Genomic DNA, 16,336 nt, shown 5'->3' on the forward strand with positions numbered 1-16,336 from the left:
TTATTGGTTTCTTCATCGTTTCTTATTATGTCACAAGAGTCACTTAATTTCATAGAACTGTCATGCACATTATAGATATTATTCTGGCATATCTTGTTCCTAAACCATATTTGTGACATTTCTGCTAGTGATGAGCAATTTCTGATTTTGAAAGGGTCGCCTCTGTCAGTCCTGTTTTAGGTTTCTGTGCTCAAAAGGTCTTTGTCTCTTGTTAACTTATTATCTGTAATCCTCATCAGTTCAGTTCAGTTCAGTTGCTCAGTTGTGTCCGACTCTTTGCGACCCCATGAATCGCAGCATGCCAGGCCTCCCTGTCCATCACCAACTCCCGGAGTTCACTCAGACTCACATCCATCGAGTCAGTGATGCCATCCAGCCATTTCATCCTCTGTCGTCCCCTTCTCCTCCTGCCCCCAATCCCTCCCAGCATTAGAGTCTTTTCCAGTGAGTCAACTCTTCGCATGAGGTGGCCAAAGTACTGGAGTTTCAGCTTTAGCATCATTCCTTCTAAAGAAATCCCAGGGCTGATCTCCTTCAGAATGGACTGGTTGGATCTCCTTGCAGTCCAAGGGACTCTCAAGAGTCTTCTCCAACACCACAGTTCAAAACCATCAATTCTTCAGCACTCAGCTTTCTTCACAGTCCATCTCTCACATCTATACATGACCACTGGATAAACCATAGCCTTGACTAGACAGACCTTTGTTGGCAAAGTAATGACTCTGCTTTTCAATATGCTATCTAGGCTGGTCATAACTTTCCTTCCAAGGAGTAAGCATCTTTTAATTTCATGGCTGCAGTCACGATCTGTAGTGATTTTGGAGCCCCAAAAACTAAAGTCTGACACTGTTTCTACTGTTTCCCCATCTATGTCCCATGAAGTGATGGGACCAATGCCATGATCTTTGTTTTCTGAATGTTGAGCTTTAAGCCAACTTTTTCACTCTCCACTTTCACTTTCATCAAGAGGCTTTTGAGTTCCTCTTCACTTTCTGCCATAAGGGTGGTGTCATCTGCATATCTGAGGTTATTGATATTTCTCCTGGCAATCTTGATTCCAGCTTGTGCTTTTTCCAGCCCAGTGTTTCTCATGATGTACTCTGCATAGAGGTTAAATAAGCAGGGTGACAATATACAGCCTTGACAAACTCCTTTTCCTGTTTGGAACCAGTCTGTTGTTCCATGTCCAGTTCTAACTGTTGCTTCCTGACCTGCATACAGGTTTCTCAAGAGGCAGGTCAAGGGGTCTGGTATTCCCATCTCTTTCAGAATTTTCCACAGTTTATGGTGATCCACACAGTCAAAGGCTTTGGCATAGTCAATAAAACAGAAATAGATGTTTTTCTGGAACTCTCTTGTTTTTCAATGATGCAGCGGATGTTGGCAATTTGATCTCTGGTTCCTCTGCCTTTTCTAAAACCAGCTTGAACATCTCAAAGTTCAAGGTTCATGTATTGCTGAATCCTGGCTTGGAGAATTTTGAGCATTACTTTACTAGCGTGTGAGATGAGTGCAAATTGGGATGATTTGTAACTTGTAGATGATAACATGTGTAAACTAATTTACCCAGGATCAGCGACCTCTTAAGTGATGGAGCAGCACTAAGCCAGACTGGTCTGACGCCAGGGCCCTTGCTTTTATCCAGGTGACCTCTTTCCAGACTTGATCTGGCAAATCTTTTCTTCATGTGGAATTTAGGTACTCAGCATGGTGCCAAGTGGGCTTCCCAGGTGGCTAGTGATAAAGAACCAGCCTGCCAGTGCAGGAGACAGAAGAGATGCGGGTTTGATCCTTGGGTCAGGAAGATCCCCTGGAAGAGGGCATGGCAACCCACTCCAGTATTATTTCGAGGAGAATCCTATGGACAAAGGAGCCTGACAGGCTATATAGTGTTGCAAAGAGTCAGACAAGACTGAAGGCAGACACAATGCATGTATGGTGCCAGGTGCTGTGGAAGAATACAGAGTCCTTCCCTTTAAAAGACTTAAACTTGGAGAGGGAAGTCTGGCACACTTAAACCAGAAAATGGCAATATCACAATACAGCTGATCCTTGAACAGCACAGGTGGGTTTGAACTGCGAGGTTCCACTTACATGTGGATTTTTTTTCCCCAATAAATATAGTACCTATATTTTCATTTTATAGATCTTTAACTCAGTGTGCGGAGAAGGCAATGGCACCCCACTCCAGTACTCTTGCCTAGAAAATCCCATGGACAGAGGAGCCTGGTAGGCTGCAGTCCATGGGGTCGTGAAGAGTCGGACACGACTGAGCAACTTCACTTTCACTTTTCACTTTCATGCATTGGAGAAGGAAATGGCAAGCACTCCAGTGTTCTTGCCTGGAGAATCCCAGGGATGGGGGAGCCTGGTGGGCTGCCGTCTATGGGTCGCACAAGGTCGAACACGACTGAAGTGACTTAGCAGCAGCAACTCAGTGTGGGAAAAGTTTGTGTCTGATTAGAAAGCATAAGATGTGGAATCAAAAGAACTAGGGTTTGAGTCCTGATGCTATCCAAAACTGTTTCAGCTTCCTGTCCTTGGGTGAGTCATTTTCTTTGTGTTTGAGGCAGAGATAGCAGGACATGGATTTTAGATTCCATACAGACTGGCCCCCCCAACCCCCATGTTGTTCTAGGGCCAACTGCAATAGAGACAGTAATGTTTTATTGAGTGCAGACCTTGTGCAGGTGCCGAGTATTTTGCACACAGCATATTGTTCAGTCCTCAATCAGCTGGTGAGCTGAGCCCTTGCAGTATTATCCCCCAGAATCAGTTTCCCGGAGTTGCAGTACCACAAACTTGGTGGTGGCTTAAAACAACAGCTGTTTATCCTCTCTCAGTTTTGGAAGCTAGAAGTTTGAAATCAAGGTGTTGGCAGGGCCATGCTCCCATCAAAGCCTTTGTGGCAGAATCCTTCATGGCCTCTTCCACTTCCTGATGGCTCTGTGTGTTCCTGCGGCTCCATCACTCTGGTGCCTGCGTCTGTCTTCATGTGGCCTTCCTTTCTGTGGGTGTGTCTCCCTATGCCTTCCCCTCTTCATTTTTCTTTTTTGGTACATGGCACATGTGATCTTAGTTGCCTTACCAGGGATCTAACCTGCACCCCTGCAGTGAAAGCATGGAGTCTTTAACAACTGGAGTGCCAGGGAAGTCCCTCTCCTCTTCTTACAAGATACCAGTCCTTGGATTTTGGGTCACCCTCAATCCAGGATGATTTCATCTTGAGATCCTTAACTAGTTACCTCTGCAAAGACTCCATTTCTGAGTAAGACCACATACTGGGCTTCTAGATGAACACAAATTTTGGGAGGACGCTCCATTTTACAGAAGGTGAAATACTTGCCCAGACTCATGCAGCTAGAAAGCAGTAGACACACTCAGGGTGGTACATAACGGGAAATGCCCAAAGTGTGTTGTGGACCGTAAGTCCCAGGAAGTGAATAAATGATGGACTGATGCTGAAAGAGGTTGAAATTGGCAGAGGCAGCTGGCGAGTTTTGTTATTTTGCCTTTACCCTCTCATTTTATTTGCAGATCTTGCCTAAGTCATTATTCCTATGGCCCCTGAGACTTGACCTGTAATCTGAATCTAAATATGTGCTCAGGGCTAAGAAATGTGTCTGGAAAAGGGAGCTGACCAGAAGTTTTCCCAATTCCAGGAGCAAGGGAAATAGCCAGGACCCTTCTCAACTCTGATGCCATCCAGTTCTCCCCGCCTCACTCATGGGCACTCGACCCTGGATGTGCATGCTGGTCACCTGAGGGGCTGGTCAAAAATGCAGATTCTGACTCTCTGGGTCTGGGTGGATCCAAGACTGAATTTCTAACTGGCTCCCAGGAAGTGCTGATCCTGCTGGTCTGAGGACCACACCTTGCGTAGCAATGCCTTCGGGGTTGAGGGGCTCTGGATTATTCCACACAGAAGGACTAGAGCATCACTGAAGGGCAATCCTAACATCCACCCAGGGATGCAGGGCAGCATAGCCCCCAAGCTGATGAAAAGCAGTGCTCTCAGGGATTCCTGCTGCCCAGATCTCTCTTTATTTTTCTCTTCCTTTCTTCTTTTTTTTTTGGGGGGGGGGGCTCTGCTGCATGGCTTGCAGTATATTAGTTCTCCAACCAGGGATTGAACCTGGGCCACAGCAGTGAAAGCGCTGACTCCTAAGCACTAAACTACCAGAGAACTTCCCAGATCCCTCTTTATATGGCGTGTTCTGTTCAGTTCAGTCACTCAGTCATGTCAGACTCTTTGAGACTCCATTGACTGAAGCACGCTAGGCTTTCCTGTCCTTTACCATATTATATGGCATGTAGGCCCCCTAAAACTGAAGAAACCAACTCATGACAAGCTGCAGTGTTATGGAACCCCAGGTGTGAGGGCTCTAGCATGCTGTCCATCTCCTGCAGATCTGTGAGGCTCCGCAGCACCAACCCCACCCTTGCCCCACCCTTGCATGCAGCATCGTCTTAAGCAAAACTCTGAATTTCTAACCGAGCTGGCTGGTGACATAGCTTTTTGAGGGGTGAATGCTGTGTTTGGTGAAAGTACGTATCTTTGGGTTGCAGGGGAGGTGCACTGGGGGACTGTTTGTTTTGCCTTTAGTAAAGGAAGAAGGGGCCATTTCTCAAACTTTGGCTTGGGACCCTGAAATACAAACATACTGATGAGGCTTGTCACTGCTGTCGGCTTTGTGACCCCAAAGGAAATTCTGGTTAACCACAAGCAGGGAAGGAGCAATTTAGCAACAACATGGGGGGAATCTGATAGTTGATTCAAGAAGGGGTGTTCACAGGTGATTTTTCTGAGCAAAACCAGGTTTGGGCGATTCTCCTCTGCTGACCCGACCTAGAGAGAGGTTGTTCCACCCCCAGCCCCCTCCCCCTTCCCCCTTCCTTCTTCCCTGGACACCAGCAGTGAAACCCTAGATTTCTCTCTTGGAACAACTGCCAAGGGGAAGTGTGTAGTTTCACTCTCCTGGGCAGGAACCCAACATGCTGTTCTGTATTCCTCAGCTGCTGAAAATATGGATTTAATAAGTCCTCCCAAGATGAATTCACTACCCTTCCCAAGAGGATATGCATTAGGGGGAAAGGCTTCCCATGTGAAGGCTACAGACTGATCCTCATAGTAGATCTCATGGCTCCCCGTCACCCCCTTAAATCAGACCCCAAGGCCACAGGGATGCACAGTCTTGAGTTTTCTAGGACAGACCTATGGTAGACAGAAGAATAGCCTCCCAAGGATATCCACATCCTAACCCCCAGAGCCTGTGAATTTGTTTGCTTACATGGTAAAGGGACTTTGCATCTGTGATCAAGGATATTGAGATGGGGAGATTGTCCAGGATTCTCTGGTTGGGCCCATTGTGATCCCGAGGTTCCTCATAAGAGGGAGGCAGGAGGGTCAGTGTGGTAGTGATTTGTTATGACAGATGCGAGCAGAAGGAGTAATTCAAGGAAGGGGCCATGAGCCAAACAATGCAGGTGGCTTCTTTCTAGAAGCTGAGAAAAAAGGAAATGGATTCTCTCCTTGAGCCTCCGGAAGGAACCAGCTCTGCCAACACCTTGACTTTAGTTCTGTGAGATTAGTTCAGATGCCTGGCCTCCAGAACTATAAAACTAAGAGGATTAATTTGTATTGTTTTAAGCTGTTTGTGCAATTTGTTACAGCAACAACAGGAAACTAATTCAGGTGCCCTCCTGTCCCCTGAAACACCCTTGTCAGGGTGTGTGCCCGTATTTTATCTGATCAGTGTGGTTATTACACACAGAAGCCTAGTACATAGGAAGTAAGGAGAAGTGGATCACAAAAGCCTGACTTCTTGGGTTCCATTCTTACACAGACCAGTTCATCCTGGTTTGCCTAGGATTTCACAAGCCTTGAAAGCCCCAGGTGCTGGGAATCCCCTCAGTCTTGGGCAACCCAGGACAGGTGGTCCCCCTAAATTTTAGTTGCTCACTTCCTTAGTTGTGTGACTTTAAGTTACTTGACTTTCTGTGTTCCTCAGTTTCCCCATCTGCAAAATGGGAATAACAAGATTATTGTTGAGAACTAGTTGGGTTAATACATAGCGTGCCTAGCCCATGGTAAATGCTCAACAAATATTATCTTTTATTATTATACGAGACCAGGTGTGGTACAGATATTCCTGGAGTTTCTTTGTTCCAAAACAAGTAACGTTCTTGAACTTCTCAGGTCACCGCTTGAATCTCCTTAAATGTTTCTCTTTCTTTACTTTCTCCTGATGGCCAGGGAGCCCCTCCCTTCTCTCTGAGCCCATGAAGACTTGCTTCGTGGGGGGCAGTGTGACGCTTACCTGCCAGGTGTCTGGAGCCTACCCCCCTGCCAAGATCATGTGGCTGAGGAACCTCACCCAGCCCAAGGTGATCATCCAGCCCAGCGGCCACCACCTCATCACCCAGAGTGGCCAGAGCTCCACCCTCATTATCCGCAACTGCTCCCAGGACCTGGACGAGGGCTACTACGTCTGCCGGGCTGAGAATGCTGTGGGGGTGAGGGAGGTGGACATCTGGCTGAGCGTGAAAGGTGAGTGATGGAAGTGACCCTGGAGGAGTAGAGCTTCAGAGGACCAGCATGGGGACAGCTTGTTGCTTCCCTCTACTTGTGTCACTGCCATCAGGGAGGAGGCATATCTGCTTACCTGTGGCTTGACAAGAGGGATGGGGAAATTACTGTCCAGTCCTAAATCTCTATTGTATCAAGATAAAAAATTTATTTCTTCTCAAGCCAGGGATCAAACCCGGGTCTTCTGTACTGCAGGTAGATTCTTTACCACCTGAGCCACCAGGGAAGATACAAAAGTTATTTAATATCAGTTACATCCTAAAGAAAAAAAAATGTATATATATATATATATATATAAAACATATAAATATATATTCAAATACATGTCTAAAATAAAAGATATAATGATATTTTTATATATTGTAAGCTGTGAAACATAACAGCAAAATGAACACCTAAGAAACTACCATCCCATTTAAGATATAGAACAGTAACCAGCACTGCTGAAGTTACCTGTAGGTAGTGTGGCAGATTTAGAAAACAATAGCAGCAAAGCTAAAAAAACATGCTGCTCACTTAAATTTGCACTTTAGAAAAACAAAGAATTTTTTTTTTAGTGTTATGTCCCAAATATTGCATCGGACATAACTTTTTAATATTTAAAAGTTTTATTTTTTATTTGGCTGCACTGGGTCTTAGTTGTAGCATGTGAGATAGTTTCCTGACCAGGGTTTGAACCCAGGCCCCCTGCATCGGGAGCTTGGAGGCTTAGCCACTGTCCCACCAGGGAAATCCTGGGACATACTTACTCAAAAAAAATTATTCATTGTTTATCTGAAATCCAAATTTAAGTGGGCATACTGTATTCTATCTGGCAACCCTACCTGTAGGCCTGTTTTCAGTCTCATCCTGGGCCTTCTGAAAAAGGTAACTCCTGAGTTTCATGTTTTATTTAAGAAAAATTTTGCTGCATATGTACACATTTTTTTCCCACATTTCTTGATAATATATTGTTTAGTTTTTGTTTTAGAGTTTTGAAAAAAATGTGTTATTATACAAATGTAGTCTTTTTGTAACTTGCTGTTTTTACTCCACATTTTGTTTTCCGGGATTTATTCATGCTGACATTTGTAATTATATTTTATGCCTCTTCCTGGCTTCTTAATTTTCCACTGTAGCACTATTCCACAACTAAACTGTTGATTTTCCTGCTGATGGACATTTGTGTTGTTCTGATTTTTTGTTATTGTGATGAACAGTCTTGCTGTGAAAATCTTTTACCCAGCCCCCTGTGCACATATACCCAGGTCCCCAGGCAAATATGTCTCCAGCATATCTGTACCAAGAAGTAGAAATGAAGGGTTATGGGTTATGTGCATTTTTATCTTTATGAGGTAATATCACATTATTTTCCAAAGTGGTTATACTAATTTCCATTTGCAATGGCAGTTGTCCCAGATTTTCAACCACAGATTTTGTGATTTTTGTCCATCAAGTAAGTGCAAAATGAAATCTCACTGTGGTTCTAATTTGAATTTCTTTGATTACTAAGAAGGCTGAACATTATTTCATATGTTTATTTGCTATTTAGTTTTCTTCTATGAAATATATAATTGTGCTTTTTAAAAAATAGTTTATTTAAAAATTAAAAAAAAATTTTTTCTTTTGGTCACATCATGTGGCTTTCTAGATCTTCCCCAACCAGGGACTGAACTCAGGTCTGGAATCCTAACCACTGGGCTACCAAGGAACTCCCCATAATTGTCTCTTTTGATGTTTTCCTCTTTATTATAGATATATAGGAGTTCTTCAGAAATTCCACACACTAATTCCTTGTTTTACATGTTACAAATATCTTTCAGTTAGTCCTTCTTGCTTTATTTATGGTATCCTTTGATTTGCAGAGGTTCTTTAATGTGGTTGATTTTATGAATATTTTCTTGTATCACTAGCATTTCTGTGTCTTAAGAAATCCTTATCTATCCTATGGTCATGAAGGCATTCTTTTATATTGTCTTCTTAATGTTTTATTGCTTGCCTTTCACAGTTAACTCTGTAGTCCATCTACAGTTGACTTTGGTGAATGGAGGAAGTAGACATCAAGTTTCCTCCACCCCCAGTTTGGATAACCATTTGGTCTAATATGACTTCCTAAAGAGTTCCTTTTTTACTCACTAGTCTGTCCTATATCAAGTTTCCTTTTGTTCATAGACCTGTTCTTATTAAACCCATGCCCTGTAGAGTAGAAGCCCAATGTCTTAACCACTAGACCACCAGAGAAGTCCCTTCCTATTCTGTTCTGTTGATCATGTCATTGCGGCACTAGTAATTCACAGTCCTAATTACTGTAGCCTTAACAGCAGTCTTGATGTATGAAGACAGAGATTTTAACTTTCCAATGTTCTTTTGTATAACATGCTTCATTTGATTCCCACAAACTGTATGAAGTAGGAAAATGAGATATTTGTCTTGCTTTACAGAGAAGTCAATGGCACCCCACTCCAGTCCTCTTGCCTGGAAAATCCCCTAGGCGGAGGAGCCTGGTAGGCTGCAGTCCATGGGGTCGCTAAGAGTCGGACACGACTGAACAACTTCACTTTCACTTTTCACTTTCATGCATTGGAGAAGGAAATGGCAACCCACTCCAGTGTTCTTGCCTGGAGAATCCCAGGGACGGGGGAGCCTGGTGGGCTGCCGTCTATGGGGTTGCACAGAGTCAGACACGACTGAAGCAACTTAGCAGCAGCAGCACAGAGAGGTCATGAGGCTTCCCTGTAGCTCAAACGGTAAAGAATCTGCCTGTGAAGCAGGAGACCAAGGTTTGGTCCCTGGGTTGGGAAGTTCCTCTGGAGAAGGCAATGGCAGTCCACTCCAGGATTCTTGCCTGGAGAATTCCTTGGACAGAGAAGCCTGGTGGGCTACAATCCATGGGGTTGCAAAGAGTCCAACACAACTGAGTGACTAACACAGTCCACAGAGAGGTCATATGCCTCACCCAAGGTCACGAAACCAAGATAAGAGCAGGATCCAGGCAGGGGAGGAGAGGTGTTGTGCTCCTAGCTGTGTGTATCACGTGGATAAGTGAAGGGTGTGGTGTGTCTGCAGAACCTCTAAACATCGGGGGAATCGTGGCCACCGTCGTGAGCCTGCTTCTGCTGGGACTGGCCATTATCACCGGGCTCCTGTTGTATTACAGCCCTGTGTTCTGCTGGAAAGGTAAGAGCTTCCCGGAATGGTAAGGACTTCCTGGGCCCCTTTGTTTCTCTTGCAGGCTTCCTGAGAGGGTGTGGGTGGGGGAAGATGGTCCCTGTTATGCTCCCCCCTGAAGCTCCATTCTGTAGGCTTCCAAACTGGGTCCAGATTTGCAATAATGAAGCACCCAAGTACCCTTCCTGAGCACCCTGTCATCTCTCGTTTTGGGTCAGTTTTCTCGTTGCCCATCGTTTTGTAACTGTTAGCTGGCTTAGAAACTTCTGTGAGGCCGAAGTAGATCTTATTGGATATTAATGTTTTTTCCTTTCTCCTTTCAGTAGGAAGCACTTTCAGGTGAGTGTCCCCTAGACTCAAATCAGAAACCAATTTCCATAATCTGTTTTCACTGATGTTTTGTTTATAACATTTCATAAGAGCAGTAGTAATCACTACCACTGGGCACCCACCAGGGGCCAGACCCGGGGCTGGGGCTTCCTCAGGCGTTATTAGAGACCCCATCATACACTCCTCAGGGTGCTGCTGGCATCGCCGTCTTCCAGATACGGTGAGGGAGGCTCACTGAAGCGAAGCAGTTTCTGCAGGCTCATCTAGGAAGTGATGGCCATACCTGCAGTCAGACCCAGGTCTGATTGACTGCAAAGTCTGTGCTCCTTTTTCAATGCCAGACCTCAGGGCGAGGCACGTTGCTGGTTTGTTGTTGAGGCATAAAGACAGCATGAATGTGTTGAGCTCAGTCATTCATGTATTTATCTAATTTTCTGGAAAGAGCTAAAAGGAAGAATAAGTCATAATCTTACAGCGTGCTTTGGAAAACTAGTCTGCGTATGCCCAGAAGCCCCTCCCAAAAGGAGGGAACCTTAGTAGGAGAGAAACAACTAAGTGGAACTTGACTTCCCAGGAGAGCCTGCGCAGGAGCGAGGAACTCTTCGCTTCTCTTATCCGCTTATAATTTGGGGTATTACTGTTCTGGGACAAATAATGAGATTTCATTGTTCTGGCACCGTCTTTCATGGGAGAGTGTTACCTGTACTGCCCCATTTTTGAGGGTCATTTTGGCATGAGTCTGTCCTTCCCAGGCTTATTTCTCACAAGAGGGAGCAGCTTGGCATAATGGGAAAAGGCTTTGGAATAAGTGGACCTGGGTTCACATGGCTGCTCTGCCCTTCAAGCCTGAGGCTCCTGGAAAAGCCCTGACCCTCTCTGAGCCTTTGTTTCCTCAACTGTTTCTCAGAGGCAGGATGTGAGGATTAAATGAGAATGTCATGCTCACAGGATTGTGACTGGCCCATGAAATGTACAGTCTGGCTGGGGAGGCAGAACTAGCAATCATCTAGAGGACAATTAAGTGCCAAACCGCTGGCTGTGGATGCCAAACTCAGTCACAGCTCAAGGCTGCAGGGGGAGGGAGAGGACTTTACTAGGGCTTTGAATAATGAAAAGGAAGATAAATTTCAGTAAGTAGAGGAGAAATAAGGGCATTTCAGGAAAGGAACAGAGCATCTCTGTGCGTGCTGCAAGGGGAACTGAAATGGTGAGAGCTTGGGACCCTGAGGTCACCTGCCAGACGAACAGTGGGGAGAGGGGACGGGGGATGATGAAATTCACCCAGCACACAGTGTGATTATCTAGACAGTCTGTGGCAGCACCTCTTTGAAAGGTCATCATCTCCATCTCACAACTCAACCACGTTGAGTCCATGAGGAATTGTCCATGTTACCAAAGGGGCTGCAGAGAACCGAGTGTTCCCTATTCAAGTGAGGGCTGAAGTTGGAGAAAACAGGGTATCTTCTTGATCATTTCTTCCCTTTTGGAAATTAGGAGGCAAGACATGGGTGATGTCATGGTTTTGGTGGATTCGGAAGAGGAAGAGATGGAGGAGGAGGAAGATGCTGCAGAAGAGGAAGAGGAGGAAGCTAGTGAGAGGGAGGAGTCGCCAATAGAAATAACCAAGTATGGCCACATTCACAGAGTGACCGCACTGGTGAACGGGAATGTGGACCAGATGGGCAACGGACTGCAGGCTCTGCAGGGTAAGCTCTTTGCCCTTTAAAGCACTCTGCAAGGTCGTGGTGGGCTTTCCAGGAAGAAGTCTCCAAGGGTCTGCTTTTTAAGGGCTGGGAAAGACAGTTAAAGTTTAATCTAGAATCTAAGAATCTCCCATTAACTACCAACATAACAATTAAACTGACAAATACCTACTGCGGGCCAGCTCTGGGAAAGACACAGATTGGTACTGTCAGGCACCAGAAAATCAAGACCAATGGTGACGGGCTTTCCAAAAGCAGTTAGCATGAACAGACTAAAATATGAAGGGAAAATGAAAACAGAAGGAAGACTTAACCAACCCTTTGCAAGGGTAGTAGAGTTGTGGCACAAAGGAACGATTACTTGCCTGATGAATGATACTTTTACAATTTACAGGACCTCAGGAGAAAGATGAGAGCCCAGAGGGATGCATTGGTTGGGAGACATTTTATGAAAGATGTGGGCTATGAGGCATGTCTTTCAGGACAGTTAAGTTTGAGCAAGCAGAAAGCAGAGGGTGGTCCAGGTGAGGGGAATGTCAGGAGCCAAGAAATGTGGACAGTGTCAAGCAGGTCAGTGGATTCTGAGTAGAAAGAATGGGTAAAAGGCAGGGAAACCCACCCTGCTCCAACTGCACATTCATGAAACTCACCAGTAAAGGACTGGAAATCAAGGCGACTGAAAACCGATGGGAAGGACTTCCCTGGTGATCCAGTGGTTAAGACTTCCATTGAAAGGGGCACAGGTTCAATCCCTGGTCAGGGAACTAAGACCCTACAAGCAACCCTTAGCAGCCCCTAACTTCCTAAAAAAGAAAACTGAAGGGGGAAATGGAGTCATCTCTACTGAGAGCACCACTCAGGAGTTGGGTCTACTTTTCGCCCCGTACAGATGACAGCAGTGAGCAGCAGAGTGACATCATTCAAGAAGAAGACAGGCCAGTGTGAAGAATACAACTGTCCTTTGATATCCTGTCTTAAAAGCTTGGAAAGCTATGTTCAAGATGAGTTTCATATTCTGCTTTACTTGACTTGCACCCCTGCCTGAGGGCTGCAATGGGTTTGGAGGTTCTCAGCAAAATAGGAAAACACACATACATCTTTCCTACCCCCCCCTTTTTTTTTCCTAAATTGGTTTGATTTACTGTAACTTTTCTCAACAATGGTGAAAAGCTTTGGGAATGGGTAGTGTGTGGGGGGAAAGCTACATTTGGGCTTTCTCCAGGTTGACTGATGCTGAGATGGGGGAGCAGGAGTAGGGGGAGGCAGTAGGCCTCACTGTCCTTTGTCACTATTAAAGGTCTGTAACTAGCCCGTGCCGGTACACAAAGGAACAGTGTGGGCTGATAAGGACATTTCCTTTCTCACTGCCTAGGTGAGCTGAAGAACCAGGTGAACATCAGCTCTCTGAAAAGGTGAAGAGGTGCCAGTTACTGCTGTTAATCAGAGGGAGGCAGTTTGCTTTGGGTTTTGAGTTGGAAACACCCAGGCTTCAATCTGGACCTGGCTCCTTGCCTGTTTCATGGGCTTGGGCTTTACCTTTCCCCTGAGCCTCAATTTCCTCATCTGTGAAATGGGTGAAATCACACTTACTTTACAGGGTTATGGTGGGGACTGAGGTCCTGCAGGATGTGAAAGTGCCTAGCAGATGCTCCTTCTCCTTTGCCTTCTCTAGTGGAAGGGAAAAAGATGTCCTCGGTTCAGTTACAAACTGCTACCTGGGCCTTTCATTCTCTGTAGAATGGTTCCAGACCAGGGCATCATCAGAGCTCTCCTGCGGATTTTTGCTCTCCTGGAGATGAAATTCTTTTCAAAAGAGATGGGGCCAATAAGAGGAAGTGCCTTTCACCAGAACCTCACGTATGTCAGAGCTTCATATTTATAGACAAGCCTCTTAGGTGATGCACTATTAATTTTGACTTTCTCACCCTTCCTTTCTCCTGTGGCTTTGAAAAAGGCAGGAGGAATGTTTTGTAACATAGTAGACCTGTGGCCTCGGTTTCTTGATCTCAGAAATGGGATTAGGAAAATGTATTTCCTTCCTAAGGATGTTATGAGGATACGCTGCTCAATAATGCTAAATTCTGAATGAAAATAACATGTGATGAGTTGAAGCTGCTATTGTTTCCAGTAGATCCCTGTATAGAGTTTTCTTTTCTTTTCTTTCTGATTTCATCCTAATCTCTTAAATGTCAGGGACCTTCTAAGGGTATAAAATATGTGTGCTAAACTTGAAAATCTGACTTGAATTTGCACTCTTTAATACTGCATATTCTGCTCTAACAGGCAAGACTTAAAGGAGAACTTTCCTCTCCAATAACAGGGCCTGGGACTTCTAAGATGAGAAGCTGGTTATCTGCAGGGTTACCCTGCCGGTGTGGTTGGGGCAGGTCAGTTTTCTTGGATGAAGAAACAAAACTGAGGAAGTCACCAGAAGTGAGAGCCCTGTCCTCAGCTCAGAACACTGGGGAAGTCAGAGGCTGGTTGCAGTGTCCACCCCTCAGGAATACCTGTGGCCTTGTTCTCTTGATGGGCTGGATCTTTTGCTGCATGGAACCTCATGTACTTAACCACTCTCACCAGTCTAAGTGTCATTTCAGAATGGGATACTTAAGACAGGCTGTGTTTAAAGTCATTGAACACTGAGCTAGTCTTTGATGAATCCATTTCTGGATCTGACAGTCCACTGTGCAGAGGCAACCATATTTTAAAAAGGAAAAAGCAGAGAAACTGTAGGCAGGGGGAAAAAGAATTCCCTACCTGGAAGGCACACAATGATTTGCAATATGACGGAAATGCTCCCCGTGACTTCCTCTTCTCTTGCATGCACACCTGATGATAGGAAATCTTCAAGAAAGGATTTTCCCCTTGCAAATGGGAGCTTCAAGGTCTTGGTGCCAAACATGATAAACCCTTGTCCAGCTGAGCTGTGACTGCTGTCACGTATATCTGAGCCCTGTGTGCACGGATAATATTGTTGGGTCAGTTAATAGCTGAAGTACTGGGGGCGGGGGGCAGTGTCTTCAAGCTTTAAGGATTTTTAAAGAATTAGGGCTTTTTGTTTGTTCTTCAAGATGACCCATCCCCAACTCCACTAGCACGTCGTCGACAGTGGTTTGTAGACTTTCTGTGGCAAAGTCCAACTCATTACATTGTGCTTTAAAAAAAAAAAAAAAAAAACTTAGCTGAATGAATTGTGAACTGGAGACCAGGAGATATAATTATCAGAACCTAGAAGATAAATACTTCCGGGCCATTGCAACTGACATTCCTTTTCCACAAAACCTGGTGGACCTTGGGGAGGGGGGTCCCATAATCCTGTGGCTTTGATATTTGTTCCCATTCTCACAAGCACATACCTATTACTATTACTGCAGCAGGAAAGCCCATGATGGAAAATCTCCCTAACCTAGGCACTGAAACCTGGAAAATCATCTTTATTGGGTAAAATTTATTATGATGCAACATGTGCCAACTGGTATTTCTCACCATGGTCCTGGCCAGGAACTGATGCAAAAAGAAACAGCTCTCTCTGCACTACTTACATTTTAATATTTGGTATGGAGGTGGGGGGTTGGGAGAAATTCATCCTGATGTTAGAACATGGATTTGTTTTTTTAAGATAATAGAATAAAGTTATTTTTAAATAAATGCTTTAGTGATCTTCATTTAGGCCTGATTAGTAAACTAAAAAATTTGGGGAAATGGGATTGCCATCCACAATTTTTTTTTTTTTTTAACTAGCTTTCCCAACACTGGTAACAATATTGTTCTTGCTGCCATTTTATTCTTTTCTATGACTTGTAGATGCTACCTACTCTCTCATCTCTCCATTGTATTTGCATATCCTCAAATACATATTTCTTTTTGGTCAGATTGCCTGTTTTCTAACGTTAAAGGGTTAGGGTAGGAATCATCATAGAGCAGTAGATTGATGGACTGTCTGAAAAGACAGTTTCTGCAAGCTGTTGGGTCACTGCAGTGGCTGGTGGTTTTGGAGTTTCTCACTGGGCTCAGCTAATAGTAGTCCCCATACTTCTGCTTCATTGACTATGCTAAAGCCTTTGACTGAATGATAACAGACTGTGGAAAATTCTGAAAGAGATGGGAATACCAGACCACCTTACCTGCCTTCTGAGAAACCCGTATGCAGGTCAAGAAGCAACAGTTAGAACTGAAGATGGACCAATGGACTGGCTCAAAATTGGGAAAGGAGTACATCAAGGCTGTATATTGTCACTCTGCTAATTTTAACTTATAGGCAGAGTACATCATGCGAAATGCCAGGCTGGATGAAACTCAAGCTGGAATCAAGATTGCTGGGAGACACATCAATAACCTCAGATATGCAGATGACACCACACTAATGGCAGAAAGTGAAGAGGAACTGAAGAGCCTCTTGATGAAGATGAAACAGGAGATGAAAAAGCTGGCTTAAAACTCAGCATTAGTTCATGGCATCATCCCATCGCCTCACGGCAAATAGATGGGGAGAAAAATGGAAACTGTGAGAGATTTTATTTTCTTGGGCTCCAAAATCACTAAAGATGGTGACTGCAGCCATGAAATT

General features: G+C 44.7%; 1 protein-coding gene across 4 annotated transcripts in view; it reads left to right on the forward strand.

Moving 5' to 3' along the window:
• Positions 1 to 15,417, forward strand: part of VSIG10 (V-set and immunoglobulin domain containing 10) — a 55,477-nt gene extending 40,060 nt beyond the window's left edge. For 3 of the 4 annotated variants that reach the window (XM_019977347.2, XM_070769589.1, XM_019977346.2), the window contains 5 exons: positions 6,257 to 6,550; positions 9,635 to 9,745; positions 10,060 to 10,075; positions 11,561 to 11,772; positions 12,659 to 15,417. In XM_019977347.2, coding sequence (XP_019832906.2) covers positions 6,257 to 6,550; positions 9,635 to 9,745; positions 10,060 to 10,075; positions 11,561 to 11,772; positions 12,659 to 12,714 — 689 coding nt within the window. In that variant the 3' untranslated portion in view covers positions 12,715 to 15,417. The remainder of the gene's footprint in view (positions 1 to 6,256; positions 6,551 to 9,634; positions 9,746 to 10,059; positions 10,076 to 11,560; positions 11,773 to 12,658) is intronic. The other variant, XR_011561181.1, reaches the window with a different exon arrangement.
• The last annotated feature ends 919 nt before the right edge of the window (positions 15,418 to 16,336 follow it).

Source organism: Bos indicus, chromosome 17 (genome assembly GCF_029378745.1).
Source record: "Bos indicus isolate NIAB-ARS_2022 breed Sahiwal x Tharparkar chromosome 17, NIAB-ARS_B.indTharparkar_mat_pri_1.0, whole genome shotgun sequence".
Taxonomy (NCBI): Eukaryota; Metazoa; Chordata; class Mammalia; order Artiodactyla; family Bovidae; genus Bos; species Bos indicus.